Source organism: Pogona vitticeps, chromosome 1 (genome assembly GCF_051106095.1).
Source record: "Pogona vitticeps strain Pit_001003342236 chromosome 1, PviZW2.1, whole genome shotgun sequence".
Taxonomy (NCBI): domain Eukaryota; kingdom Metazoa; phylum Chordata; class Lepidosauria; order Squamata; family Agamidae; genus Pogona; species Pogona vitticeps.
Window position 1 is genome coordinate 226,628,750 of NC_135783.1, and position 23,494 is coordinate 226,652,243.

Genomic DNA, 23,494 nt, shown 5'->3' on the forward strand with positions numbered 1-23,494 from the left:
TTGAGTAGGATATAATTTTTCCAGTGTTTGTGTCTGCTACCTGGTATGGACACAGACACTGGCCATAATTCTCTTGGTATTGGTGTACTTTGCCATAGCTAAATGTAGCTATTTGATGAGGTGTTGAGGTGTGTCTAGATTGTGTGCCTGGTCACATGATCAATTATGCAACTGAGATGCACCCCGGCAGCTCTTTGATTAGCTGCACTTAGCTGTGGCAAGTTACACAAATGGTACGCAAACGCTAGTTAGGATTCTGGCCACTATGAGAGAGGGGAGAGCAAAGTTTGATGCCTTTAATGCATTTCAAGGATTGTCATATCCTACAGTACGGGTGAGTAAGGTGGGTGGGTTTAGGTGTATCTATGTTCAAATGTGTATAGATTGAGAAACAAAGTAAATATAGAAAACAGTGGTCAGTGGATGAAGGTAGAGGAAAGTATGTACCTTTTCATCAGTAGGCTAACAGGGTTATATATTTTTCTCATTAATGTTTATTCTGTAGTAATAATTAATTGTATTGTTCTTTCTTTATAAACAGTCATCAATCAACTGGGAGAACAGAATAAACATTGGTTCTTCACTCTCTGGCAACCTTTCTAGTCCTGTGGATGAACTACCTCCAACTCGTATCAAGGAAAACCACATTTTGGAAGGGCTAAAGAAACTACAGAGGCAAAAAATATTACTTGAACCAGCTTCTGTTCTATCCAAATGGGGATACAAAGATTGCATGGATTCTAATGAAGGAATTTACTCCCCTGGAATTAAGTGCAGCAGTCATAAAGAACAGGCAGATTGCACGTCAGAGGAAATAGGGGCTATTTGCATTGAGCATCAGAAAGCCTTCATGTACGATTCTGATTCACATGAAGATGCTGATGATGAGTCCTCATCTTTAGCTTTGCTGTATGAAGTCCCAGGCAAAGACTGTAGATACTGCTGTAATAAATTAACTCACAGTGTTTCTGACAGTCTATTTGGTTGGGAACCTGATAGGAGACATTTGCTGGGAAGAGGTTCTTATTTTAATGCAAAAGAAAGGCCTGAAAAACTGTCTAGTTTTGTCAATGAATTTAATTCACAGGCAGAATCATGTGCCAATATGGAGCTGCCTGGGTTACAGATAGATAAAAGTCTTGCTGATGTAAGCTGGAGAGACCTTAATTTGCACCTCTCAGATACCGATGACAATGAAATCCTGGATGAATTACATATAGAAAGCAGTGACGAGAAAAGCCCATCAGATTTGTCATTAACACCCTTTGTTAACAAGCATGCAGAGAGCTCTGAAGTATGTATAAAGAAGGAACATTTCCAGTTTGTATGCTCTGAAAAAGAAGCAGACCAGGGACTTTCTCACTCAGACTTTAGGCCAAAGGCATATAATTTTGTTAAGCAGCAAAAGGTTATAAAGAAGACCTCTTCTGAAGAATGCATTGCTGTAATATTTGATGCTGAAGATGGCAAGCCTATTGAATTCAGTTCTCATCAAACTGGAGTTGTCACTCTAACTAGAGATGAAATTGCAGTCACCCATTCGTATGCTGGGCCGAGTGTGGAATATTCTGAATGTTTACCTCAGGGAAAAGCAAAGTTGCAGAAAGCAACTGATGATAAAGACTACGGTATTTTGCAAACACCTCATAATGAGACTGATCAGGAGACTGTCCGAAATAATCCTAGTGATGAGCATGAAGTCCCTACCCCATACAGAAATGAATGTCCTGCCCACCTTGAAAGACCCAGGCTTCAGCATACTCCACATCAAAAGCTGATGAAGTCCGTTTGCAATACTTCTTCCAAGCCCAGTCCTGCATCTTGTATGCTGGCAGGTAGTAATCAGAAACACAAGTTGACTAAAATTCCCAGCAGAGGTAAGTTCTTGCCACATAATCTGAAAGTCACAATAAGTGAAGATTCCAGCACATTGTTTTCATGTTCTGCTGTGACATCAGAGAAGCTGCCTGTATCAACTGTAAAATCCTCAAGATTTAAAAGGTTGCAAAGTCCAACTTGGAATTCTGAATTGAATATAGACTTGCATAACAAAAGGGCCTTTGTCCATACTCCACCAAATTCTAAAATTGTGGGGAGAGTAGATTGGCCTAAGAACCAGCTTGTGGAATCAACTTCTTTGTCTCAGCATCTTATAGAATCCGGTGACTGTGAAGAGCCACCAACTAGAGATGTCAATTGTGATTTGTCTTCTGTCGAAGCCAGACCTCCATCCCCACCTCCTCCTCCAGGGAGATTGGCTTCACTATTGATGGGACCAAGTTATGAATATTCACCACCTGTATCTAATAAAACAGGGTCTGGTTTTCCCAGTGAGCCAGTGAAAAATGCAGTTCAGTTGTCGCCATTGAAACGAACTTCAGGGTCTGCTTCTCATAAAATTAGTATGCAAGAAATGCAAACCAGCAAACTCCCTCTGACACCTAAAAGTGAATTAAATCATTGTCATGAGAAGGGAGAGATGTTTACACAAAGCAAATGCACACCAGAGCCAACTCCTAGCACTTGTCAAGGCACTCCTAAATGTTTTATAAAGAAAATTTCTCCAAAACCCTCAAACCAGTCAGTATCTTCTTGCAGTAACAGAGAACTTGGTCATTCGAAGGATGTCCTAACAGCTTGCATGTTGCAAGATGTGAATTCAGTGCAGAGAGGATCCTCATCAGAGGACACTGAAGTAACTCAGAAAAAGACATTCCCCAATAGTTTTGCCACATCAACAGATTGTCCTATAACAATCCCTGGGGTGCCTTTGCTATCTCAGATCAGTCCTTCACCATTATCGTTGTTATCTCAGGGTAATGATACTGGAAACATACCAGACAAAGGAGTGAAACCTCATCTGCCTGTAGGACTTAAATTATTTATAAAATCTCCCCAGCTCCTCAGGAAGAGCTCCACCATACCAGGGAAGCAGGAAAAAGATAGTATGAATGCAGCCTCCAGAGGCTGTGTAAATTTAACTCCAGAGAGCCAGAGTAAAGCTTTATCTGAAACTATCATAGATGTAGGAGACACTGAAATAAGGACTGCTAAGAAAGGAAGGAAGGAAAGCTTTGTTAAGGAATTTAATATGGATCCAGCATCCTCAGTTTCATCTGAAACTGGTAGTTTAGTGGATCGAGATGGATTAGAAAACAAATTAGTTAAGAGATCTGTTTCTTCCAGTAGTAAGGCACATTTGAAGCCAGCTCTTGGTATGAATGGAGCAAAGGCTCGTAGTCAAAGCTTTAGTATTCACACTGGAGAAAAGTCACCTCTGCCATCTACAGAAGGATTAGGAAAGGTTCGAACACAGATTATAACAAATACTTCTGAAAGAGGGAATTCTCTAACCAGACAGAATTCTGCTGTGGAGGGATTACAAATTAAAGCTGTTCCTGGAGCAGCAGTGATACCAGCCCTGGGTCCAAACACCACAAAAGGTCCGGAAGTCTCATGTTCTAGAAAAAGTTCTTGTGGAAGTATGAGTAGTTCTACTAGTCAGATCGGTAGCCCAAACAAGCAGCCATTGTGTACGTCACCAAGGGGGGATTTATTTCAAGGCATTTCGAAAAACGAGGGCTGCAAATCACCGTCTGCGAGAGATGTCCAAATTCGATCCATCCATGATGAAAAAGGCAGTGAAATTTCCAAATATCAACCAGTAAGCAAAAAAAGTGTTACCCAAGCAGAAATGGCATTGCAGTCATCAACTAGTATTTCATCAGAACAAATTCTGCCGCCTCAGAAAAGTCCAGGCAGCCTGCAGTATCCTTGTAAATGTGAAGGAAGCAAGGCAATGTCGCAAGGAGGCTGTTTAAAGACATCAGGTAGGGTTTCAGCCTCATCTGTATTGCAACCCACAATAGAAGAGAAAGTCATGTTGTGCATCCAGGAGAATATGCAGAAGGGACAAAGGCAAAGTAAACCCCCCACCACAGAAACTAAGTCAAAGAGTGGAGGGCCTTCCATTGCTAGTTGGTTTGGTTTCCGGAGGACTAAACTCCCAGCCTTGAGTGGTAGAAAGACAGACATTTCTAAAGTAAAAGTAGAAAAAAAAGAATCAAAAGCTTCAGCATTTGGAAGCAAGCAAACAAAATTTGAAAAACGGAAAGACAAAAAGAAAACTGAACAGCACTGTGAAGCAGAAAATGAGCTCAATAAAAAGACTTTGAACAGTGGTATTGTAGACAGTGCTCCAAAAGGAAAGAAAATGTCAAAAGCCACACCGAGCCGCCTCAGCCAAAACAGCTGTGAACAAAAGAATGATTCTGCTACTCCAAACTCAGGAAAAGACAGCTTTATGAAGGAACTTTTGCACAGGTGAGGATTTTATAGAGTGTTGGTTCTGATAAAGATATGCAAAGAGATGGAGATTGATTTCTGAATTGCTTTCTGTTCTGATGGCACTCCTAATGCCTCGTGGATGAAAAATCACAAAGAGCCTCCTTTATGCCTCATGTGCTACAGTCAAACATGTCTTTGTGTAAGTAGAAAGGGGCTCTTTCCCTCTTCCTTTCCAAACATCATCCTTTTTCACACTGCAAGCTGCTTTGAAATTTCCATTGACATTAAAAAGCACTTTGCAATGCCTGTATACTGATTAAAAAGCATCTTACAATGCATTTGTAAGTTGGAAAGAAAAAGACACTTGCTCCCTAATGCTTTGTTCTTAGACTTATCTCCATATCCCTATACTTCTCTAGGTTGTGGGATCCAGTTGGGTGGTTCCAAGGGCAGAACGGCTTCCACCATCAAAATTGGGGTGGGGGTGGGAAGTAAGTCACCATCTCCCTGCAGACACCCCAATGCACCCTGAAAAACTACCTCTGGAGGGCTAGAAAGGCATCTCCCCCAGAACCCATTTCTGAGTGATGCTGTGGGCAGCAAGCAGCAGATGGAAAGGGAAGAAAAGTCTGTTGTACCAATGTCCATTAGCTCAGCATGGGATGTAAGCTCTATAGATTAAATGTCTTTTAAAGGCCTGCATGGTTTGCAGCAAGAGTGGCCAATTGTGGCACTCCAGATGTTTTTGCAGTGTAATTCCAACAGTTCTCAGAAAAGGAAAGTGGAGAATAAACAATGTAAAATAAATAGATATATCATATCACTTGTAATGACCGGAGAATAATGACCACAATATGAGCTTTCCATCCATTTTACTTTAAATAAAATCAACCATTTTTATAGTTGCCGGGACCTGTGTCCAGTGGTGCCATTGCACTAGTGTGAAGACTGCAGATATATATTTATTGAAGTAGTGCAATTTATTTTATGAGCAGGATTGTCTTTATAAAAGCCTCATGGTACAGTGGTTAAACTGCAGTACTGTAGCCAAGACTCAGTTCACAACCTGAGTGCAATCCCCACAGGCTCAGGTAACCAGCTCAAGGTTCACTCAACCTTCCATCTTTTGAGGTCAATAAGCTGAGTACCCATCTTGGGGGAGGGGGAAGCAATGCATGGCTTGCATAATTAAATTGTAAACTAGCCAGAGAGGGCTTTAAGTGTTTGCTATGGGGCACTATATAAGCAGCACACTCTATAATGTGGATATCAGTTGAAAAACCCCACCCTTTCCACTCCCACCTGCAACTGGAGTGGGACCGCTGAATAGAAAGTGCACTATGTGGAAGTCCTGATCATTTGTGTCTGTTCTTTGTTAAGCAAGTCAGACTTTGTTTAAGCAGGTCAGTGGTCTCTGAAATTAAAGAACAGTAAGCCTTATAAAGGCTAATCCAAATTTTGAACCATAGTATTACATACACCCGTGCACATGCATAACGGAGGCAACTGATACTTTAAAATGTAGTGCTTGGTTTTCTTTTCTTTTGTTTTTATGTTTTTTTAAAGTTGATTCTTTTCTGCCTTTTATTAATGAACAAATACAGCAACTAACCAGGATTAATTTCATTTATGCCATCTTAACTTTACACCAGAGAAGGTGTTCAACGGTAAGCGTATGGTGTTTTGCAATTTGCCCCAGAGCCATAGAAGATTTAAAATAAATCATTACATGTGAAAGAATAAATTAATATAGTTGCTGAAATTGCAAGTGACAGACGTGATCAAGGCTAGTTAGAAACATTTATCACTCAAAGGTCCACAGGGAGAAAGATACAGGGAGGGTTACGTTAAACATTAAAGGAGTGGGGAAAGTGGAGAGATTGAAGAAGGGCAATGTAATTTATCAGAGGAATCACTTTCTACCTGCAGAGTTGATAAGAAAGCAGCCCAGCAGACAGAAAGTGGATCAAATAATGTTTCCTACAGGAGCGTGTCAAAGGGCAGTTCCCAGAGCCCTTCTCTTCCCAGCAAGTCTATTGGCACTCAAGGAAACCTGAAAAAAATCAGCAAAACAAAGGCTGATACGGAAAAAACAAAGGAGACTGTGGTAAGCTGTAGGGTATTATTCTACTTTGAATGTACGTTATTCACCGCTTTTCTATACCGCTATAAGGCATGTTTTTGTATGTGGCAGAAATTGTCTGATTTTGCAGTCAAATTGTATGAATGCTCATGAGTCTGTTACCTGTATGGTTCGTAATTTATACTATCTGTAATTCCAAGCACAAATGCTTAATGATTTCTTTTGGCTCAGATTTTTGATTGAACCATTTGCACCAGACAAATTATAACACAGTGATACTTCCATTTTTGCATTTTGTGACCCAAATCTTGGCCCAAGAAATAATATAAATATTAAATGCACACAAAATGTGCATTTTGTAAAAGAGACATTTAATATAGTGCATATATTAAAATCAAATATTGTGGGTTGATATAAAAGTAAGAGGAAATGGGCTTCTGAATGCAAAACTGGCGTAGACCAGAAAGAGAGACAGATCCATCCATCCCTACGTCTAAGCTGAATTTAAAGTTTTCACCTTGACCTTTTCACTTGTTTTATGGTCTGAGAACCATGTGTCCAGGAGATTGCCTCTTCCTATATCAGCTATCATGCCATTTGAAGCCTGCTTCACAGTCCTTCCATGTGAGAGATAAGGTCTTCCACACCTGAAAGCAAGGCATTTACAGTGATGCCCTCTGCAGGTCTATGCTAGAATGACCTGTTTTCCTTAGTCTAGGGTGGGAGGTATGTTTGGTAGGTTGGTTTTTAGTTCTGGTAGGCTTTTCTCTGATAAGTAGCCTCTGTGTCTGTCCCTGTGTGTCAGTAGAAAAACGGGACCTCTTCTCTCCCTCGCCTTTTCTTTAGTTTAGTCTCCATCACTTCTCTTTCTTTCTTGAGGCCAGGTGACGTGGCTTTTATTTCTTCGTTTTTGAAAATATTTAGGAGGTGGCCTTGGGCTTATGGAACAGTATCCTTTAACATTGTTTAACAAATAAGGCCAGACTTTGGAGATTTATTTATTTGCCAGCAGAAGATTAAACAATGGATCCTCCTTTGGATTTGTGGTTGTTGTTTTTTAATGGGAAGCTATTTACAGGTGAAACTGAGGTATAAATGGCAACAGTTAGCTCCATTTCTATACAGCTTTAACTGGAGTCAGATTCTTGTCCATTCCAAAATGCAACGAGGAGTAGGTTGTGACACATACTGCTTGCACACTTGGGGCATCTGATAGTTGTTACAAACATTTATGTTTTTAAAATTTCAGCCCCAACCTCTCTGCATATATTGGTTTTCTTGCTTACATGATCCAAGAAAACTCTGTAGACTGAAAGCAATGGAGCTTATTTGTGTGTGTTTTTAATGGCACACACTGATATAATTATGATGCCTGGTCATATTTAAATTTATTGTTTATATGGTTTGGTAAGTATGGGGTGGGAGGTGACTAAGGAGCATGGAATGTTGGCAAGAAGGGTTCTGATTGGCTGGGAGAGAAACTAGATAGGCAGGGGAAGTGTGTCTGTCAGAGATAGATCCATCTTGAACGTGATACAGAGCAGTCCGGTGTGGGGAGATCAGAGAGAGGGTGGTTTTGGAGTCTGGGGTGATTCTGAGAGAGAAGTCTTGAAGGAGAGGAAGAAAGAATAAAGTGAAAGGTTTTGCTGAGTGAATTTAAAGCCTAGGAATAAATGTTGTTTTGACACTCTTGTTTTAGTAAAACATTATTTGTTCTACTCAGATTGAGTGGTGCTGAGTTCAGTACCTAATGACTGGCTATATAGAGGGTGTTATAGAGGCCTGAGTGAATAGTTAGATATACTGTACGTATGTAGGGACACCAGCTAAAGTCTGGTGGCAGCATAACAGAAAGACGAAATAAGTGAAGATTATTAAAGAAAACAAATATGTTCCCGTGATGATTTGAAGAGGCCATTACCTCAACAGTCTCATGACAAGACAAAGGGAAGTTTATTTATTTATTTATTTATTTATTTATTTATTTAATTTATATGCCGCCCACTCTACCCAAAGGTCTCTGGGCGGCTTACAACAATTAAAATTCAATGCAATAAAATAAAATGATTAAAATACAGTTAAAATACAATTAAAATACAATTAAAAATACAATTAAAATTGCCATCATTAAGACCCACAGTTAATGTTATTTCAATTAAAAGCCTTCTGGAACAGGAAGGTTTTGACCTGGCGCCGAAATATCAGTGTCGGCGCCAGGCGAATTTCAGTTGGGAGGGCGTTCCATTGTCTGGGGGCAGCTGCCGAGAAGGCCCTTTGTCTACAAGCCATCCCTCTTACCTCCTTGAGGGATGGCTCTTTCAAAAGGGCCCCCTGGCTAGATCTTAACAGCCTGGTAGGCTCATATGGAAGGAGGCAGTCCTTCAAGTATCCAGGGCCCAAGCCGTTTAGGGCTTTATATGTCAAAACAAGCACTTTGAATTGGGCCCGGACAGCAACTGGTAACCAGTGTAAATTATACAGAATCGGCTTGATGTGCTCTCTGGCGGCCCCACCACTCACCAGCCGCGCAGCTCGATTCTGGACCAGTTGCAGTCGCCGGACCGTCTTCAAAGGCAGCCCCACGTAGAGCGCATTGCAATAATCAATACGAGATGTTACCAGTGCATGTGTAACTGTCATGAGACTCCGCTCGTCCAGGTAGGGCCGTAGCTGGTATAGTTTCCGCAGCTGGAGGAAGGCGCCCCTGGCCACCGAGTCCACCTGGGCTTCCAGTGTTAGACTGGGGTCCAGGAGCACCCCCAAGCTGAGGACCCTGTCCCTTAGGGGGAGTGTAACCCCATTCAGGACAGGGAAGTGGCCCTCCAACCTGTCCGGCGAAGCACCCACTAACAGCACTTCCGTCTTGTCTGGATTGAGTTTCAATTTATTAACCCTCATCCAGTCCATTATCAGGTCCAGACACGAGTTCAGCACAGAAACCGCCTCACCTGGATTGGTGGAAAACGAGAGGTAGAGCTGAGTGTCGTCAGCATATTGCTGACTCCTCAGCCCAAACCTCCTGATGACCTCTCCCAGTGGTTTCATGTAGATGTTAAACAGCATGGGGGACAGTATCGAGCCCTGAGGAACCCCATGACATAAATGCCATGGGGCAGAGCAACTGTCCCCCAGCACCATCCTCTGGATACGGTCAGCTAGGAAGGAGCGGAACCACCGTAAAACAGTGCCCCCAACTCCTAACCCAGCCAGCCTATCCAGAAGGACACCATGGTCGATGGTGTCGAAAGCCGCTGAGAGGTCCAGGAGTATCAACAGGGTCACACTCCCCCTGTCTCTCTCCCGGCAAAGGTCATCATACAGGGCGACCAAGGCTGTCTCTGTACCAAAACCCGGCCTGAAACCCGATTGAAATGGATCCAGAAAATCCGTTTCATCCAGCAGCGCCTGGAGTTGCCCGGCCACAACCCGCTCCAACACCTTGCCCAAATAAGGGAGGTTCGCCACTGGTCGGTAGTTGACCACCAGCCTTGGGTCCAGGTTAGGCTTTTTAAGGAGTGGTCGAATTACCGCCTCTTTCAAGGCGGTAGGGACCACTCCCTCTCTCAGAGAGGCGTTCACGGCCTCCTGGACCCAGGTGCGAACCCCCCTGGCAGATCTTCCAATTAGCCAACATGGGCAAGGGTCGAGCGGCGTGGTGGTAGAACGGACAGATCCAAGCACCCTGTCCACATCCTCGGGTCTCAACAATTGAAACTCATCCATTAAAGTTTGACCTAAGCACGGCACACTGGACACATCTTCCGATTTTGCGGTAACAGTGGAGTCCAGCCCACTGCGAATCTGAGCGATTTTTTCCTCAAAATGAATAGCAAACTCATCACAGCGAGCTGATGAGCAGTCCGGGACCTCCACCGGGTTTCCCGGTTGAAGAAGATCCCGGACCACCCGAAACAGCTCTGCTGGACGACATTCTGAGGAAGCAATACGGCTGGAGAAATATTGCCGTTTCGCCAGCCGTATTGCCACGAAATAGGCCCGATAATGGGCTCTAAGTCGTGTTCGATCGGATTCCCAGCGGGTCTTCCTCCACCTGCGCTCTAGCCGTCTCCCCTCTTGCTTCATCGCCCGCAGTTCAGAAGTATACCAGGGAGCTGTCTGGGCTCGGCGAGCAGGGAGAGGGCGCTTAGGCGCAATCGTGTCAACCGCCCGGGTCATCTCCCTATTCCATAGGGTGACCTGAGCTTCGACAGGAGCGCCAACCATATCAGACGGATACTCCCCCAGAGCATTCAGGAAACCATCCGGATCCATTAGTCTCCGGGGGCGGATCATCTTAATCGATCCCCCACCCTTGCAGAGGGAAGAAGACGCTAATAGACTGAACTTGACCAGGAAGTGGTCTGACCATGACAATGGGGTCACGACCAGCCCCTCCACATCCAAACCACCACCTTCCAGTCCCGTTGTGAAAACCAGGTCCAAGGTGTGGCCCTTCTCATGTGTCGGGCCGATGACACATTGAGACAGCCCCATGGTTGTCATGGCGGCCATGAAGTCCTGAGCTGCCCCAGTCAAGGCAGCCTCAGCATGGATGTTGAGGTCCCCCAGCACCAGCAGCCTGGGAGTCCTCAACACCAGGTCCGAGACTACCTCCGTCAGCTCAGGCAGGGAGACTGTTGGTACGCAGCAGGGTGGGCGGTACACCAACAGAATCCCTAATCTGTCTCGCAAGCCCAACACACAATACAGGCCCTCAAGACCTCCTCTCAAAGGGATAGGAAGCCTGGTCAAGGAGATAGAACTCCTATAGACCAGTTGAACATCATTAACAGAGAAATGGGTTGTGACAACAATGTTTGTCTCAAATGTCATGGATTCATAATGACTTGAAACCTCAGTAATTGTTACCATCTAAGTAATATGAGACTTGTTACCATATATGCCTATTGTAATAAACCTTTCAGTGAGTTGTCTGTAGAGTCCAGTGAGATGCGACATAAGTAGGATTTCCCTTTGTGTGGTCTCTGTTTCTTCTGGGAAGGCTTGATGGCAGTCAAGAAACCAATTGGCATAGAAATCGTAGTGCTCAGTGGCCGAGCTTGGAGACATTAACTTTTTAGCTCTACAGCTTCCAACATGTCTCAGTCAGTGTGGCCCTCTGGTTGTGATAGCTGGGGGATTCTGGGAATTGTATCAGGAAAGGAAAAGAAAAGCAACTCCTGCCTGAGATGCAATATTATTTTTTAATGTTTTTTTCTGTTTCCTCCTTCTTTACTATCATCATTGTACTGCAGCTGCCACAGGAGGGGCTTTCATTGGGAAAAAGATGCAGAAAGAGTTTTATTCCCTACCTCTTCAGCCATCATGGTTACTATTTATTAAAAATTGGCTTTCCTCATGGCTGCTAACTTCTTTTTTTTAAATGCTGGGATGAATAATATGGCTCTTAATATCTAGAATTATAACACATGAAAATATGCCATCCTGAAAAGTTCTGGTGTGAAACCTTTCAGTGGTTTCTTCTGAGCTGTTTTCTTGTCATTTTGAATGATTCTTGTATGTGCTGGTGTTTGGTATGGGGAAGTTTGAAATATGAATTTGTTCTAAATTTAAACTTCTTCTAGAATCTTTTTGCAATGAGGATGAAAAGAAATCTGTTAGTTCAGTATTGACGTTTAAGGTACTTAAGGTTAAAAGTGTCAACAGCTTGCCTTCAACTTCAAGCAAGTGTGTGCGCACATTTATGTTTTCATGTAAATGAAGTCTTTGTTAGAGGATATGCAAGGTCATTTGTTAAGAATATCTTAAAACCTCATTCTGAATATATATGCTTTTAAAACTTTTCCCCCTGTTTTCCCTGCTCCCTTTTCCAGTGGCCTGTAGCTTATATGGTATCATCTTTTCTTTGAAAATGTAGATGTCCCCTGCATTATAAAACCACAAATTATAAGCATATCTAAGTCTGCCCTTGTAATGTCACTGAAAGGAATGAGAGAGAATGGAAGACTTGGAAATGTGCAATATGCAGGAAATTCAATCCAACTGATCTAGAACTTTGATAGCGAAGCGAAGCCCCTTATCGGAGCCACTCAATTTAACTATGCCCCATTTAATATGGTGCTGACAGCTTAGGGTATATCTTCTCGGTACAGAAGTATTTTTAAAAAAGCATTCTGCTCTTACAATTTCTTTTTAAACTTCCTTATTATTGCCTAATGTCTCAGTAATTTGCAAACGGTTTTGTCTCATTTTCGGAAGTCTTTGCAAATGTAACAATAATAGCAATTCAGGACTTTAAGTATATCTTCAAGAAACACACTTCATTTTATCAGGCAAGAGCAAAGATTGCTCTGCATATACATAAATAATGAAGAAATGCTAATTTTTGTCTTTTTCTTTCAACTTCTTAAGGACAAATTAGTCACGCTAGAAAAGCATTACCTTTTCCTTCTCTAAACTGCACTTTGCTAAGCTGAATATCAAAGTGATATTAGGCCATTATTTTTGAAGATACGATTACATTATGAGCTACATTTTTGTGGGGTTTTTTAAAATATGGATTTTCTTAGATTCCTTCCATAAATGAAATAATAAGAATTAGCGTACTCATGCCATTTGAAATGAACAAAAATAAATGTATATAATTTGTGGTTTTAAATCTATTTTAAAAAATAATAATGATAACGGATGATGTTGATGATGACAACAATGACAGTGATGATTGTAGGGAATTTCAGCTTTTCCTCTAAAGTCATACAACCTAATCTCTTTAAATATATAAGCTCCGAATCTTGCTTCCTATTTTTAGTGCTTTTTCTTTCTTTGCTGGTTTCTTTGAATCAGATCATAAGAGTATTCAGTAAAAAGAGATAGCGGTGATTGAAAACACTAGCATGTGGTACCATTTTCCAGGGTGCTTTCTTTCCCCCTAAAATGACTTTTGAGGAAAACAGCACAAACCATTTTAAAATCCCTGAGCTAATGCCTTGTTTTTTGCCCACCACCCAACACAAAGTACATTTAGAGAAGAGGGTCAAACCAGTAACCAACACTTGCCCTTCAAACTCTGGAATGAAATGTATGTGTTTCATCTCATCTCAACAGCCAAATCAAACATGCTTTTTATCTTTAATTTGCTTTAAGATGTATTTTCAAAAGTGCATCTTTTATACGCCACAGAATTAAATGTTTCCCTTTTTTCCAGTGCATTAATTAAAAAGCTTGTGGGTTCTGTTAAATCTTTACTTAAAACACTTATCTCTGGGATTTGTTCAGCCTGTACAAGACAGAGCGCTAGAGCCTGGCACTTGTATATACATTATTTAAAATCCCATTCCATTAGCAGCAGCAGAGCACATCCACCTTAGGAAGGATACAGAATCACGACAGGGACTTCGCCAGAAATTTACCCCCCCCCCCTGCTCACATGGATCACTCTACTTTGTTTCTAATAGTCAGTTCCTTTAAAGTGGTGACAATATGGGGGGAACGTCTAGTCTCTCACTTAGAAAAGTGACACAGTGTATGAACATATTCTACAGGAGAATGGTGAAATACACATGACCATCTAAAATGATAAGTCCAGAGTTGGCAATTGCATGACCACACACTGTGAAGAACGGGACAGATGTGACTGATTGCTCCCCTACATATTCCCACATAAAGCAATCAACTGGGAGACGACCATGGGAAATGTCTTTGTGTGTAGGAGAAGGGAACCTGAGTCAACAGTAGTAGAGGCATTTGCAATGATGCCTACATGGTATAATGGTTTTGTCTACAGTATGTATTATGATGTATGCTGGAGAATATGGTCACAGTACATGGGAAGAATAATAGGTGTGTAAGGAATGCCTGGAACAGAATGGGTGTGATGCAGATTAGATATACATATGGATGATGATTGGTGGAGAGCGAGAGTGGGAGGTACTGTTAGAAAATCAAGGGTGAGAGCGAGCTGGAAAGCATCAGGTAGGAGTGGGATTTTGAGGGAGTCACAGAGGGAGGTGTCATCTAGGAAGGCAGATTGAAAGAAGACAGCGAAGAACTGAGTGAGCCTGAGAATAGCTAGATGTGAAGAGAGGTAGGGTTCGGATCTCAACAAACACGGAGTGTAAGCATGGGTAAGAGCTGGGCAGAGGGACTGTGAGGAAAGCTTTTGATATTGTGTTTAAGGATTAGCTTGATATTATATTGAGGGAACCGGAGTACTTGAAACTACAAGGGCAAAAGTACTGGGGGGAAAAGGAAGCAGCATCAACTAACATTCTTAATGGTATTTAGTGAAATTAAAATGTGTGTGAATTATAGCCACACCTATCATCTGGTCACAAATACCATTAGAGTATGATACAGTTAAAGCCGAAAAGACTGGCCAGAATCCAAGTGAATATTCATGCCTGCTTAAGTTACATTGGTGTAACTTTGACTGTTAAATAGCCTCTAATTAAGGAGTCTACAATATGTGAAGAAATAGGACAGAGGAAGAATGGATGACATCCCTCCTCCCAGCACAAGACAGCTAATAACAATTATGGCCAAAATCCAATAGTATGCTTCTGCTGTATCCCACTGGTTCTGCCAGATTCATCAAACCTCCATTTCTCAGGCAGCCTTGCATGTACTTTAAAACCTTTCTTCAGAGGATGAAGAAATTCACTGGGAAGAGTTTTCTGATCCTAAAGAAGTCTCTAACAGTGGGTGGGGGAAAACTCCTGATTCGGTGAGACTGGATACCAATGGACTGCATTTTGGCAGAAGTAGAAGATGTGCCAGCATTAAATGATTGAAACCGTGCATAAAGCAACCGTATCAAGTACAGATTTTTCTTCATGTGTTATTTTGTGTAAATGAATAAGACATAACATTCTGAGAGAGAGAGAGAGAGAGATACACGGACATGTACTTCTGATTAAAGTAAATCATCACAGAATCTCTTTCCTCTTGAGGAATTATGCCTCCCCAAGATTTAATTTTTCCTGACAGTTGCATAGTCATGTTTTTATTAAATCATTTAGAGCCATTTTAGGAGTCATTCAGGAGAGGAGGTGAACTCTAAATTTGCAGTGTGTATGACTTCAAAGTTGTACCAAAGTGGGTAGTGGAGGGTGATAATTCAAGTAGAAGTTAAACATATGTGTGCTGAAATTATATGCCTTTTGACCTGCCCTATTCAAAAGAAATGTTTGAAATCAGTTTTAATTAATATTCTTTACACCACACAGGTCGAAGTGGTAGCAGGGAATTTCCCAGAAGACGAAGAAGACATAGTCACTGATTCTGCATGTGAAAGCCATTTGATAGGTAAGAATGATGTTGAAAGCTTTATTCTCCTTGTAAATCCTATAGGCCATGATCCAACCTAGAGATGACTATATTCAAGCCCATTGGCTCACTGTAAAAGAACATTGAAAGGTTGTGGCCCATTTGTAGAGTGCATGTTTTGCATGTCAAATGTGCCTCTAGTCCCCCAGAAGAGTGGAGAGTCATTGTCAGTCTTGACAGTATTGGACTAGGTAGACCACGGTCTGACAGGGCTGCTTCCTACACTTCCTACCAAGGTTTGTGATTCAATTTTCTGATTCCACATGTTACAAGACATGATCTTGTTACAAGACACAGAGGCCATTGCTAGAGAAAGGGGATTAACCCTTTTCTCCAGTGCATTTGTCCCAATGAAAAATCACCCTCTCCCGAAGCTGCTATTTTTACCTTGGCAGAAGGTTAAAGAGTCACTGTGATTGTTCACCAAATTCAGGGAGTCCCTTTCTAACCACTGAGACACACTACCTTGTTGAGCCCAAAAGAATCAAATATGGTTATGCTTGGGCCTAGTATCTCCCAACATTTTAGTCTACCCTGATTGAGCAATGCTTTCAGGAATTTCAAAAAATCCACAAGGTTAAGCACTTAAGACCTTTATACCAACCTTGCAAGATAGAGGCCTCTGCCTCTCTCTCTCTTGCAACTTCACCCCTGCATGGGCCTGCAATTCCACCCTCACCTCCCCACTTTCAGGGTTCCATCGCAACCGGAAACAAAGGTGTTGTAAGCTATCACTATGTGGAGGAGGAAGAAAGCTACACAGAGGGAGGCGGAGTCACACATGGACAACTTAGAGGGAAACTTGCCCTCCAGATGTTCTTTGGTTGCTTCTCAATCCTTTGTTTTTAGCCATGCTGTCTTGGACTTGTGGAATTTTCAGACACCTTAGTTGCCCTCTCCTGGTTTAAACACTTTCTTCTAACAGTGGTCTGTACTGAGATTCATTAATGTCATTCTGAGGGCATAGTGTTCTGATACTTCCTGTATGCTTTTTAAGAGCACTAGAAGGATGTGGCCTTAAGTACAAATAGTCAGAAAAAGTGACATGGGAGTTCTCTGCAATATCTTGAATGTTATGAAATGCAGACTTGCAAATGCAGTTACAGATTTGCTACATGTTTTTGCAGTTGGGCATCCTTTTCCTTCTGTCACAACAGCAGGGGAAACGTAAATTATTTCCAGTATATGAGAAATTAAACAACAAAATCAGCCTGTACAACAGGACTTCCCTTTCCTCTCCTCACCACCCTGTGCCCCTCCATCTTCTCCAGATGGTCCCTCAACCCTCCAGAAGATCTGGGTCACAGACAAACATGATGGGCACAGTTGAATACAGTCCATATCAACAGATGAAAGAAGCACAGTTCCTTTTGTAGTGCTACTAATGATGTGGTCTGTAATTCACATACACTCAAAATGAAAGACGTTTGCTAGTCTTAAAGGTGCCACACTGCTTTCATTTTGGTTTTATTACATCTTTCTTTTTTTACCTTGTGGGGGGGGAAAAAGACAGGGAAACACACGTGGGAAAAGACTTTTCCCAGCCACCCATCATACTCCAAACTGATCAGAAGGATGCAGCTTCTTTGCTTCAAAGTCATTTACACTGATGAGCAAACTATGCAAGCTATGAGGTGAAATCACTATTTTTGTGATATGTTTTCAGTACCAGTGCAGTGAGCCTCATAGTTTGTATACGGTCCTGTGAATGGCTATGAACAATGAAACTGGGTGTATTCTCAGGCTGTATCCTGTTTTTGTGTGTTATGTTACACATATGGCATCAATGCAGTGCATATGGTATACAGTAAATTCATCTGTCTGTTTATATATTATTGGAGTTCTTAAAATGAGGGTACTATAGGGAGAAGAAATCCATCTTCATTATAAATTAGGAAGTTAAAATAAGTTGTCCTATGGAGGAACATAAAATAATTGTTTTGATTATGCTTCATTTGTTTATACAGTACTCATATGTTGCCTTGTTTTATCTGACTAATAGCAGAGAATAAAGAATGTGAGTGATGAAAAATATAATTAAGACAGGCAAACTGGTCCCAGTTTCAATGGAACACACCAGCACTTGTGGAATAGTTGCCATTCGTTCATCTGTTAAAAATATTGTGATGTTGTGTGCTACTTGTGCAGCTTGTTGCAGTTCTATGGACTGCAATGAGTCTACAGTGATCAAGGTTATATGGTTCATTAATGAATGAAGCATGTAGCTGATAATTTTGGGAAGTGTTATAAGCTTTCACTTACTGCACTCTTGTCTCTGTTGAGCTGTCTTCTCCGTTATGGATTTAAAATAGACTTCAGTTCCTTTCTAGCATATTTAACAGCAAGAATAGAAAAGAAGTGTGGGGAAGGTTGAGTATATGAAATTCTAGGATTGAAATTTCTATGGGCTATTTTAGTGTATTTCTGTTTCCTGGAAACAAATGCACAAATTACCTTTCTAAAGATGGATAGGTGGTACTTAAATAAGTGCTGGTGCAACTGTCCTTTGGCTCAAAAGATCTAACTCAGTATTTTACTAATGATATAACTTTGAGGGGGTGGGGGACTGAAATGCATATCAGACAAAGATTTAAAAAATCTATCAGAACTTCACACACTTTCATGGATGTGTGCCTAAACCACATACATGCACACACGTCCCTAGTATACTTACTTACTTACTTACTTACTTACTTACTTACTTACTTACTTACTTACTGACTGACTGACTGACTGACTGACTGACTGACTGACTGACTGACTGACTGACTGACTGACTGACTGACTGACTGACTGACTGACTGACTGACTTACTTACTTACTTACTTACTTACTTACTTACTTACTTACTTACTTACTCCAGTGTTGGAGCACTCACCAACTCCCTAGGTAACTGGTTCCACTGTCATACTTCTCTAACAGTTCCTAACAGTTAGGAAGTTTTTCCTGATATTGTGTATTATGAGAGCTACTGGACCCAGCTCCAGTGTCACTTGATGTTCTTTGTGTCCTTTGTTTCAAACAGAAGCTGCTTCAAAATTCTAATATTAATCATAGTAATCTGTCATGTACTCTCCTTCTTACAAGTTTTTGCCTACCTGTTTTAACTGAAAAGAAGCTCTGAAATTTGAAGACAACAGAGTAGAATGAAACTATGAACTGGTTAAGAAAAGAAAATATTTAATGAGAAAAAGACAGCCATTTTAGTTGTCAGTGTAAGATAATTAAACTCTTATATGGTCCACAAAGTGTAGTTAATATGCAAGTTAAATACTATCTAATGAACTTCAAAATAGTGCTGTGTGGTTTTTTTATCACAGTTATCACTCCTAGTTAAATTAGATACCATGCATGCATGAGATTTCGTTGCCCTCAAGACATGTATTCTCAGTCACTATTTTATTCGATTTAAATGTGTTTGGCAAGCCAGTAGCTTGAAATATCTTAATAGCTTAGATTGGTCTTCTTTAAAAAGACCCTGAGAAGACAATGTAATACATATCAATAAAGCATCTCAGCTATTATTCCAGACATCATACCTTAACAATATATTTTTATGGCTGGGGGAACCTTGAGTCACAGAATACTGTACAACATATTTAAAGTTATTCATCTAGAAAGCAAGAACAAAATCTTTAACTCTTAACCCTCCAAGTAACCAATGTTTCTTTCATATGAATCATGTATAACTCACAAGGAATCTCGTCATATATAAAAGGATCTGTACTTAATCATCTTAGTTGTATTGGGTTGAATCCAACAACAGTTAGCGGAATAGTACCTGTTTGCGCAAGAGTAGGGAGCTAGGAGTGGGGAATCTTAGAGTCACATTGTTCTTGGGTAGACACCTTGAGGGCTGCAGTCTATTAGTGGGAGGAGATTGAATTCCCACCTAGGCCGGACCACCCCACTGCTTCCATGCAGTTTCTGATAGGAACACACTTGTATAAACTCATGGTTTTGCAAACTGTGTGTAATAGTGAAGGCTTCTAAGAAGACATACAGGTAGAGGATGAATTTTTCCCTGACATATCCCTATTTTGAGGAATATGTAGTATAGATTTAATCAGTGATAGAGACTAGAGTCAGTAGCACTGAAGGAAATATTGAGGAAATTCAAGAAGAAAGCCTTTTTATTGTTTGTAAAGCAGTTCTTTGTAATGGCACCACCTAAAGGGTTATGTGTTGAACTGCAAGCAAACAGCAAAACAAAATAAACTATCTCTTCTTTTTTCTGAGGTCATTTGCCTCTCACAGATCTGAATTCCTTGTAACTTTACAGGGAATGAAAGCAAGTGAATGAATTCACATTTATTTTGCTGCATAGTCACACCTACAGAGAAGTTTTATAAAATTGTGTATGCTCTTATACATTTTTTAAAAAGTAAAGTGATCAAGGAGCAAAGAAAGATTTCAGGAGGGGCAAACAGAAATCCAAGATATAACTAGAAGTAAATCTTTTGTGTCAGAATTGTAAAAAAAAATGGTGAAAGGGTTATATATATGCTCCAATCCATCAAGGTTCTTGATAATCATCTACTGTACTTTATAACAGTCACTTTCTTATAACATTTTTTGCTTTCCAAGAACAGCTCTGCAAAAGGTTGTGCAGTTTAATTTAAAAGCAATCTGATCAGAAAAGAAAGGTCTCCCTTTCTGTGTACCTTTGTTATTGTAGGTATCCGTATTTAGTGAAAATACTGAGCTGAATTGAATGGGTTTCGTAATGTGTTTGAAATTGAGGGTTCATATTGAAAGGCATTGATGGTATTTTTCCGACCACACCCTTCAAGTTTCTTCTACAAAAATGGAGGCAAGGGACAAAAAATACATTTCAAAGTGAGACTGAGTTGTCTTTGTATAAGTTTCATCCATAACTGGGACAATGCCACCTCCCTACTTCTCCTGCCGTGCACCTTGCAGGCAGGGAAGCATTCCCTCTCTCCAGTAATGGAGAAGGGCACATTGTTGTGAGGCAGAAGCATCACACGTAGGTGGCATTGGAAGGGGATGAGAAGCTTTAAGCCTTGCCCAGCTCAAGGGTAGCCTCTTTGCCTGTTGCTACAGAATGGCCCACCTGCTTGCCCTGGCTTCTCTGCTGTGCCTCCTCTGGGCACTGCCTCTGAGTGGGTGTCTGTCAGAGGAGGCAGAGCTGGGAAATGTTGAACACCCATTTGTACAAAGGATGAACCAGCATGAATTGCCAAACTGGGGGCTTGTGCCCATCTCTAGAACTCATGCACTCTGGGCAGGAGAGGGGCCTGGATGGTCTACCTCTTCCTATTCCCAGGTTCATGCACTATCTTGATCCCCACAGTAGGTCCCCACTATGAATTAGAGTGAGTTAAAAGAATTAATAAACCAGGTTTGCAATGACATATCAATTAACACTTTAAAACACTTTGGTTATAGTAACAATATCTTGTGCAGAGGGTTTTTATTACAGAATTGTATTGTTGATTAATTCTGTATGACACTTACCTGGCCTTCCATAGGTTTTAAATGTAAGCAGCAACATTAAACAAGCAAGGATAGTGTGGTGAATTAATGTAATAGTTGCTCTTTAATCGTTAGCTGCCCCACTAGTTGTTTATTTAGTGATAATCCTTTGTGAGTTTGTTACTTGCCCGCACCTTAAAATAATTTCTCATCATGATGCTTCAAAACTTCAGAATGTAACTTATCAATGTCAGTCTTAATTTCGTTCATCAGCTATTTTGATAGAAATTGAGGGGGGGAAATCATTGAGCATCTTGCCATAGATAGAGTATTTGAGCTATTCATTTTTCACATGATCAGATAAAGGGATGATAGTTACTTTATCTCCTTCTGTGCCATCCAGTGAAGTCTACTGAATACCTAAACATTTTTCTAGGCAAACGTAGAGGTTGCCAGATGTGGAAACATTGCCAGATGAAAACCAGTAGCACTGAATCAATTTCCACTCTGTTTCTGGGATGTGTGCTGCTGCTGCTGCTTTTTTTTAAATTTAATCTCTACTCTGAGGTGTTACAGCTTGATAAGAAGAATGGCAAGAGATCAGGGTTTTCAGCAGTCGCTTGTGTGTACAGAATCCTACATATAATCACACATTTTCTAGCACTTCCAGAGGGAGGCTTGTTTCCTAAGGCACCCTGGAGACAACCAGTTTTTTGTTTTTAAAAAATGTATAAGACCTAGCAGGAGCATGTGTGTACACGGACATCATTCTTTGTAGTTACTGCTTTATTATTTTTGGACAGGACTGGGAAACTGAAATGTAACAGGCATGCTGATGTGGAAAGATATGTGTTGATGTGTTTTTCTTTGTTTAAAGAACTAGCAGAACAGCATTACTATATGTCTTTTCTTTTAAGGAATAAGCCTTTTAAAGTAACTTTTTAGGACTCAGATGAGATCTCAAAAGCATCTATAGTAATAGGGTTATTCCCTCCTCCAAAATCAGGGGAGCTATTCTCTCGCCCCCCCCCGTTGGGGTCCTTACATCTGAAGGGAGAGGAAGCAGAGTAAAACAGGATGGGACTTTCTATAGCCCCCTCCTCCCACACCTCATCGCAGCTCCGTACTACTGATGCAGGAAAAATTTAATTTCTGATGTTCAAAGTAATATACAGCCCAAATGCTTCACAAGACTACCCAAGACATGGGTTGGCTGCCATTTGCTGTATGGGCACATCTTGCCTTGTTTTCAGCTATCTGCCATGGTGATGTTTCTTGTGTTTGCAGGTAATGGTGCTGTCATTATAAATTTTTGCATTTGACCTAAATTGGTTTCATTGAGGTTATCAGATAGTCAGTTTAACTAAATCTTATGAGACAGGAATGTGGCCTTCGTTCTAGGCATAATCTTGAAGTGGCAATTATTGGAAACTTTTTCCTCCGAACACTGAAAATGCTTTGGATAGGCATAGTTAACAGGAATGTGTTCAAATGGTATACACTAGAGATGTGTGTGCATGCAATAGTGCTGTATGTAATGAACGTTTTAAACACTCTGACCTTCCTTGAATAGTAAGTATCTAGCATACATTAGTATTTTCCAAATAATGTCAAGCTCCTCTTTGTCACAGTCTGGTGAAGACAAATAATTGCTTTCTGGTTCTAAGCGATAGTACACATAGCACTTGTCTAATTGCCAATTCTTCTGTAGCTTTATTGTCACATGCCATTTAGCACTCCTCCTCTCAGTAGAGCACAATAGCATCATGGATCAACTTCCTTGTTGTGCATACTTGCTTTTAAAAACTCTTGTCCTTTTACTTGTGTAGGGCTGAGATACTAAATTATTGCAACTAGCTATTCAGGGAGGCCTAGTCTTGTCTGAAAGTTACTTGGAGAGTATATAATAAGAAATGTTCTAAAGAATATGTTCTACTCCTGATTGAATTATTGGCCAAGTGAAACACAAAGTACTGTTTATAATACTCTGCCGGAAGTCAGCGGAGTTGTAGAGATATTTGCAGTTAGATTATTCAAATATTGGACATCTGTAGCTTTTACCACTTATTCTCAAAAGGAAAACAGTTTTTGTGTGTTGGCTAAATGTTGTATTTGCCTCTATGCAGTACATATGGGTGTGTGTTTAAAGAGCTATTAACAGCCCAGTCCCATTTACAGCTCTGTGTAAGTTAGTGCCTATGAAGTTCAGTGAAACTTGCAATCCTGTAGGTATGATGCCAGGCTGGAGAAACTGGAGTTTGACGCTGCTTGGAGGGTGTAGACATTTTCTGCTCAAAGAATGTAAACCTACTAGTTGCTATTCGTTACTGGAACAGGATATTCTTAGCACGTATTCTGCCTGCAACAGCTCTTCCCCTAGCAGAACCAATGTGGCCACCC

The 23,494-nt window shown here is 41.0% G+C and overlaps 1 protein-coding gene across 24 annotated transcripts in view; it reads left to right on the top strand.

The window, feature by feature from the left end:
* Positions 1-23,494, top strand: part of NCKAP5 (NCK associated protein 5) — a 762,731-nt gene that overhangs the window by 649,972 nt on the left and 89,265 nt on the right. For all 24 annotated transcript variants that reach the window (XR_013537157.1, XM_072984241.2, XM_072984248.2 and 21 more), the window contains 3 exons: positions 542-4,323; positions 6,217-6,394; positions 15,556-15,634. Coding sequence is in view for 23 of the 24 variants with exons in the window: in XM_072984241.2 (XP_072840342.2) it covers positions 542-4,323; positions 6,217-6,394; positions 15,556-15,634 (4,039 nt within the window). In the remaining variant the exon portion in view is untranslated. The remainder of the gene's footprint in view (positions 1-541; positions 4,324-6,216; positions 6,395-15,555; positions 15,635-23,494) is intronic.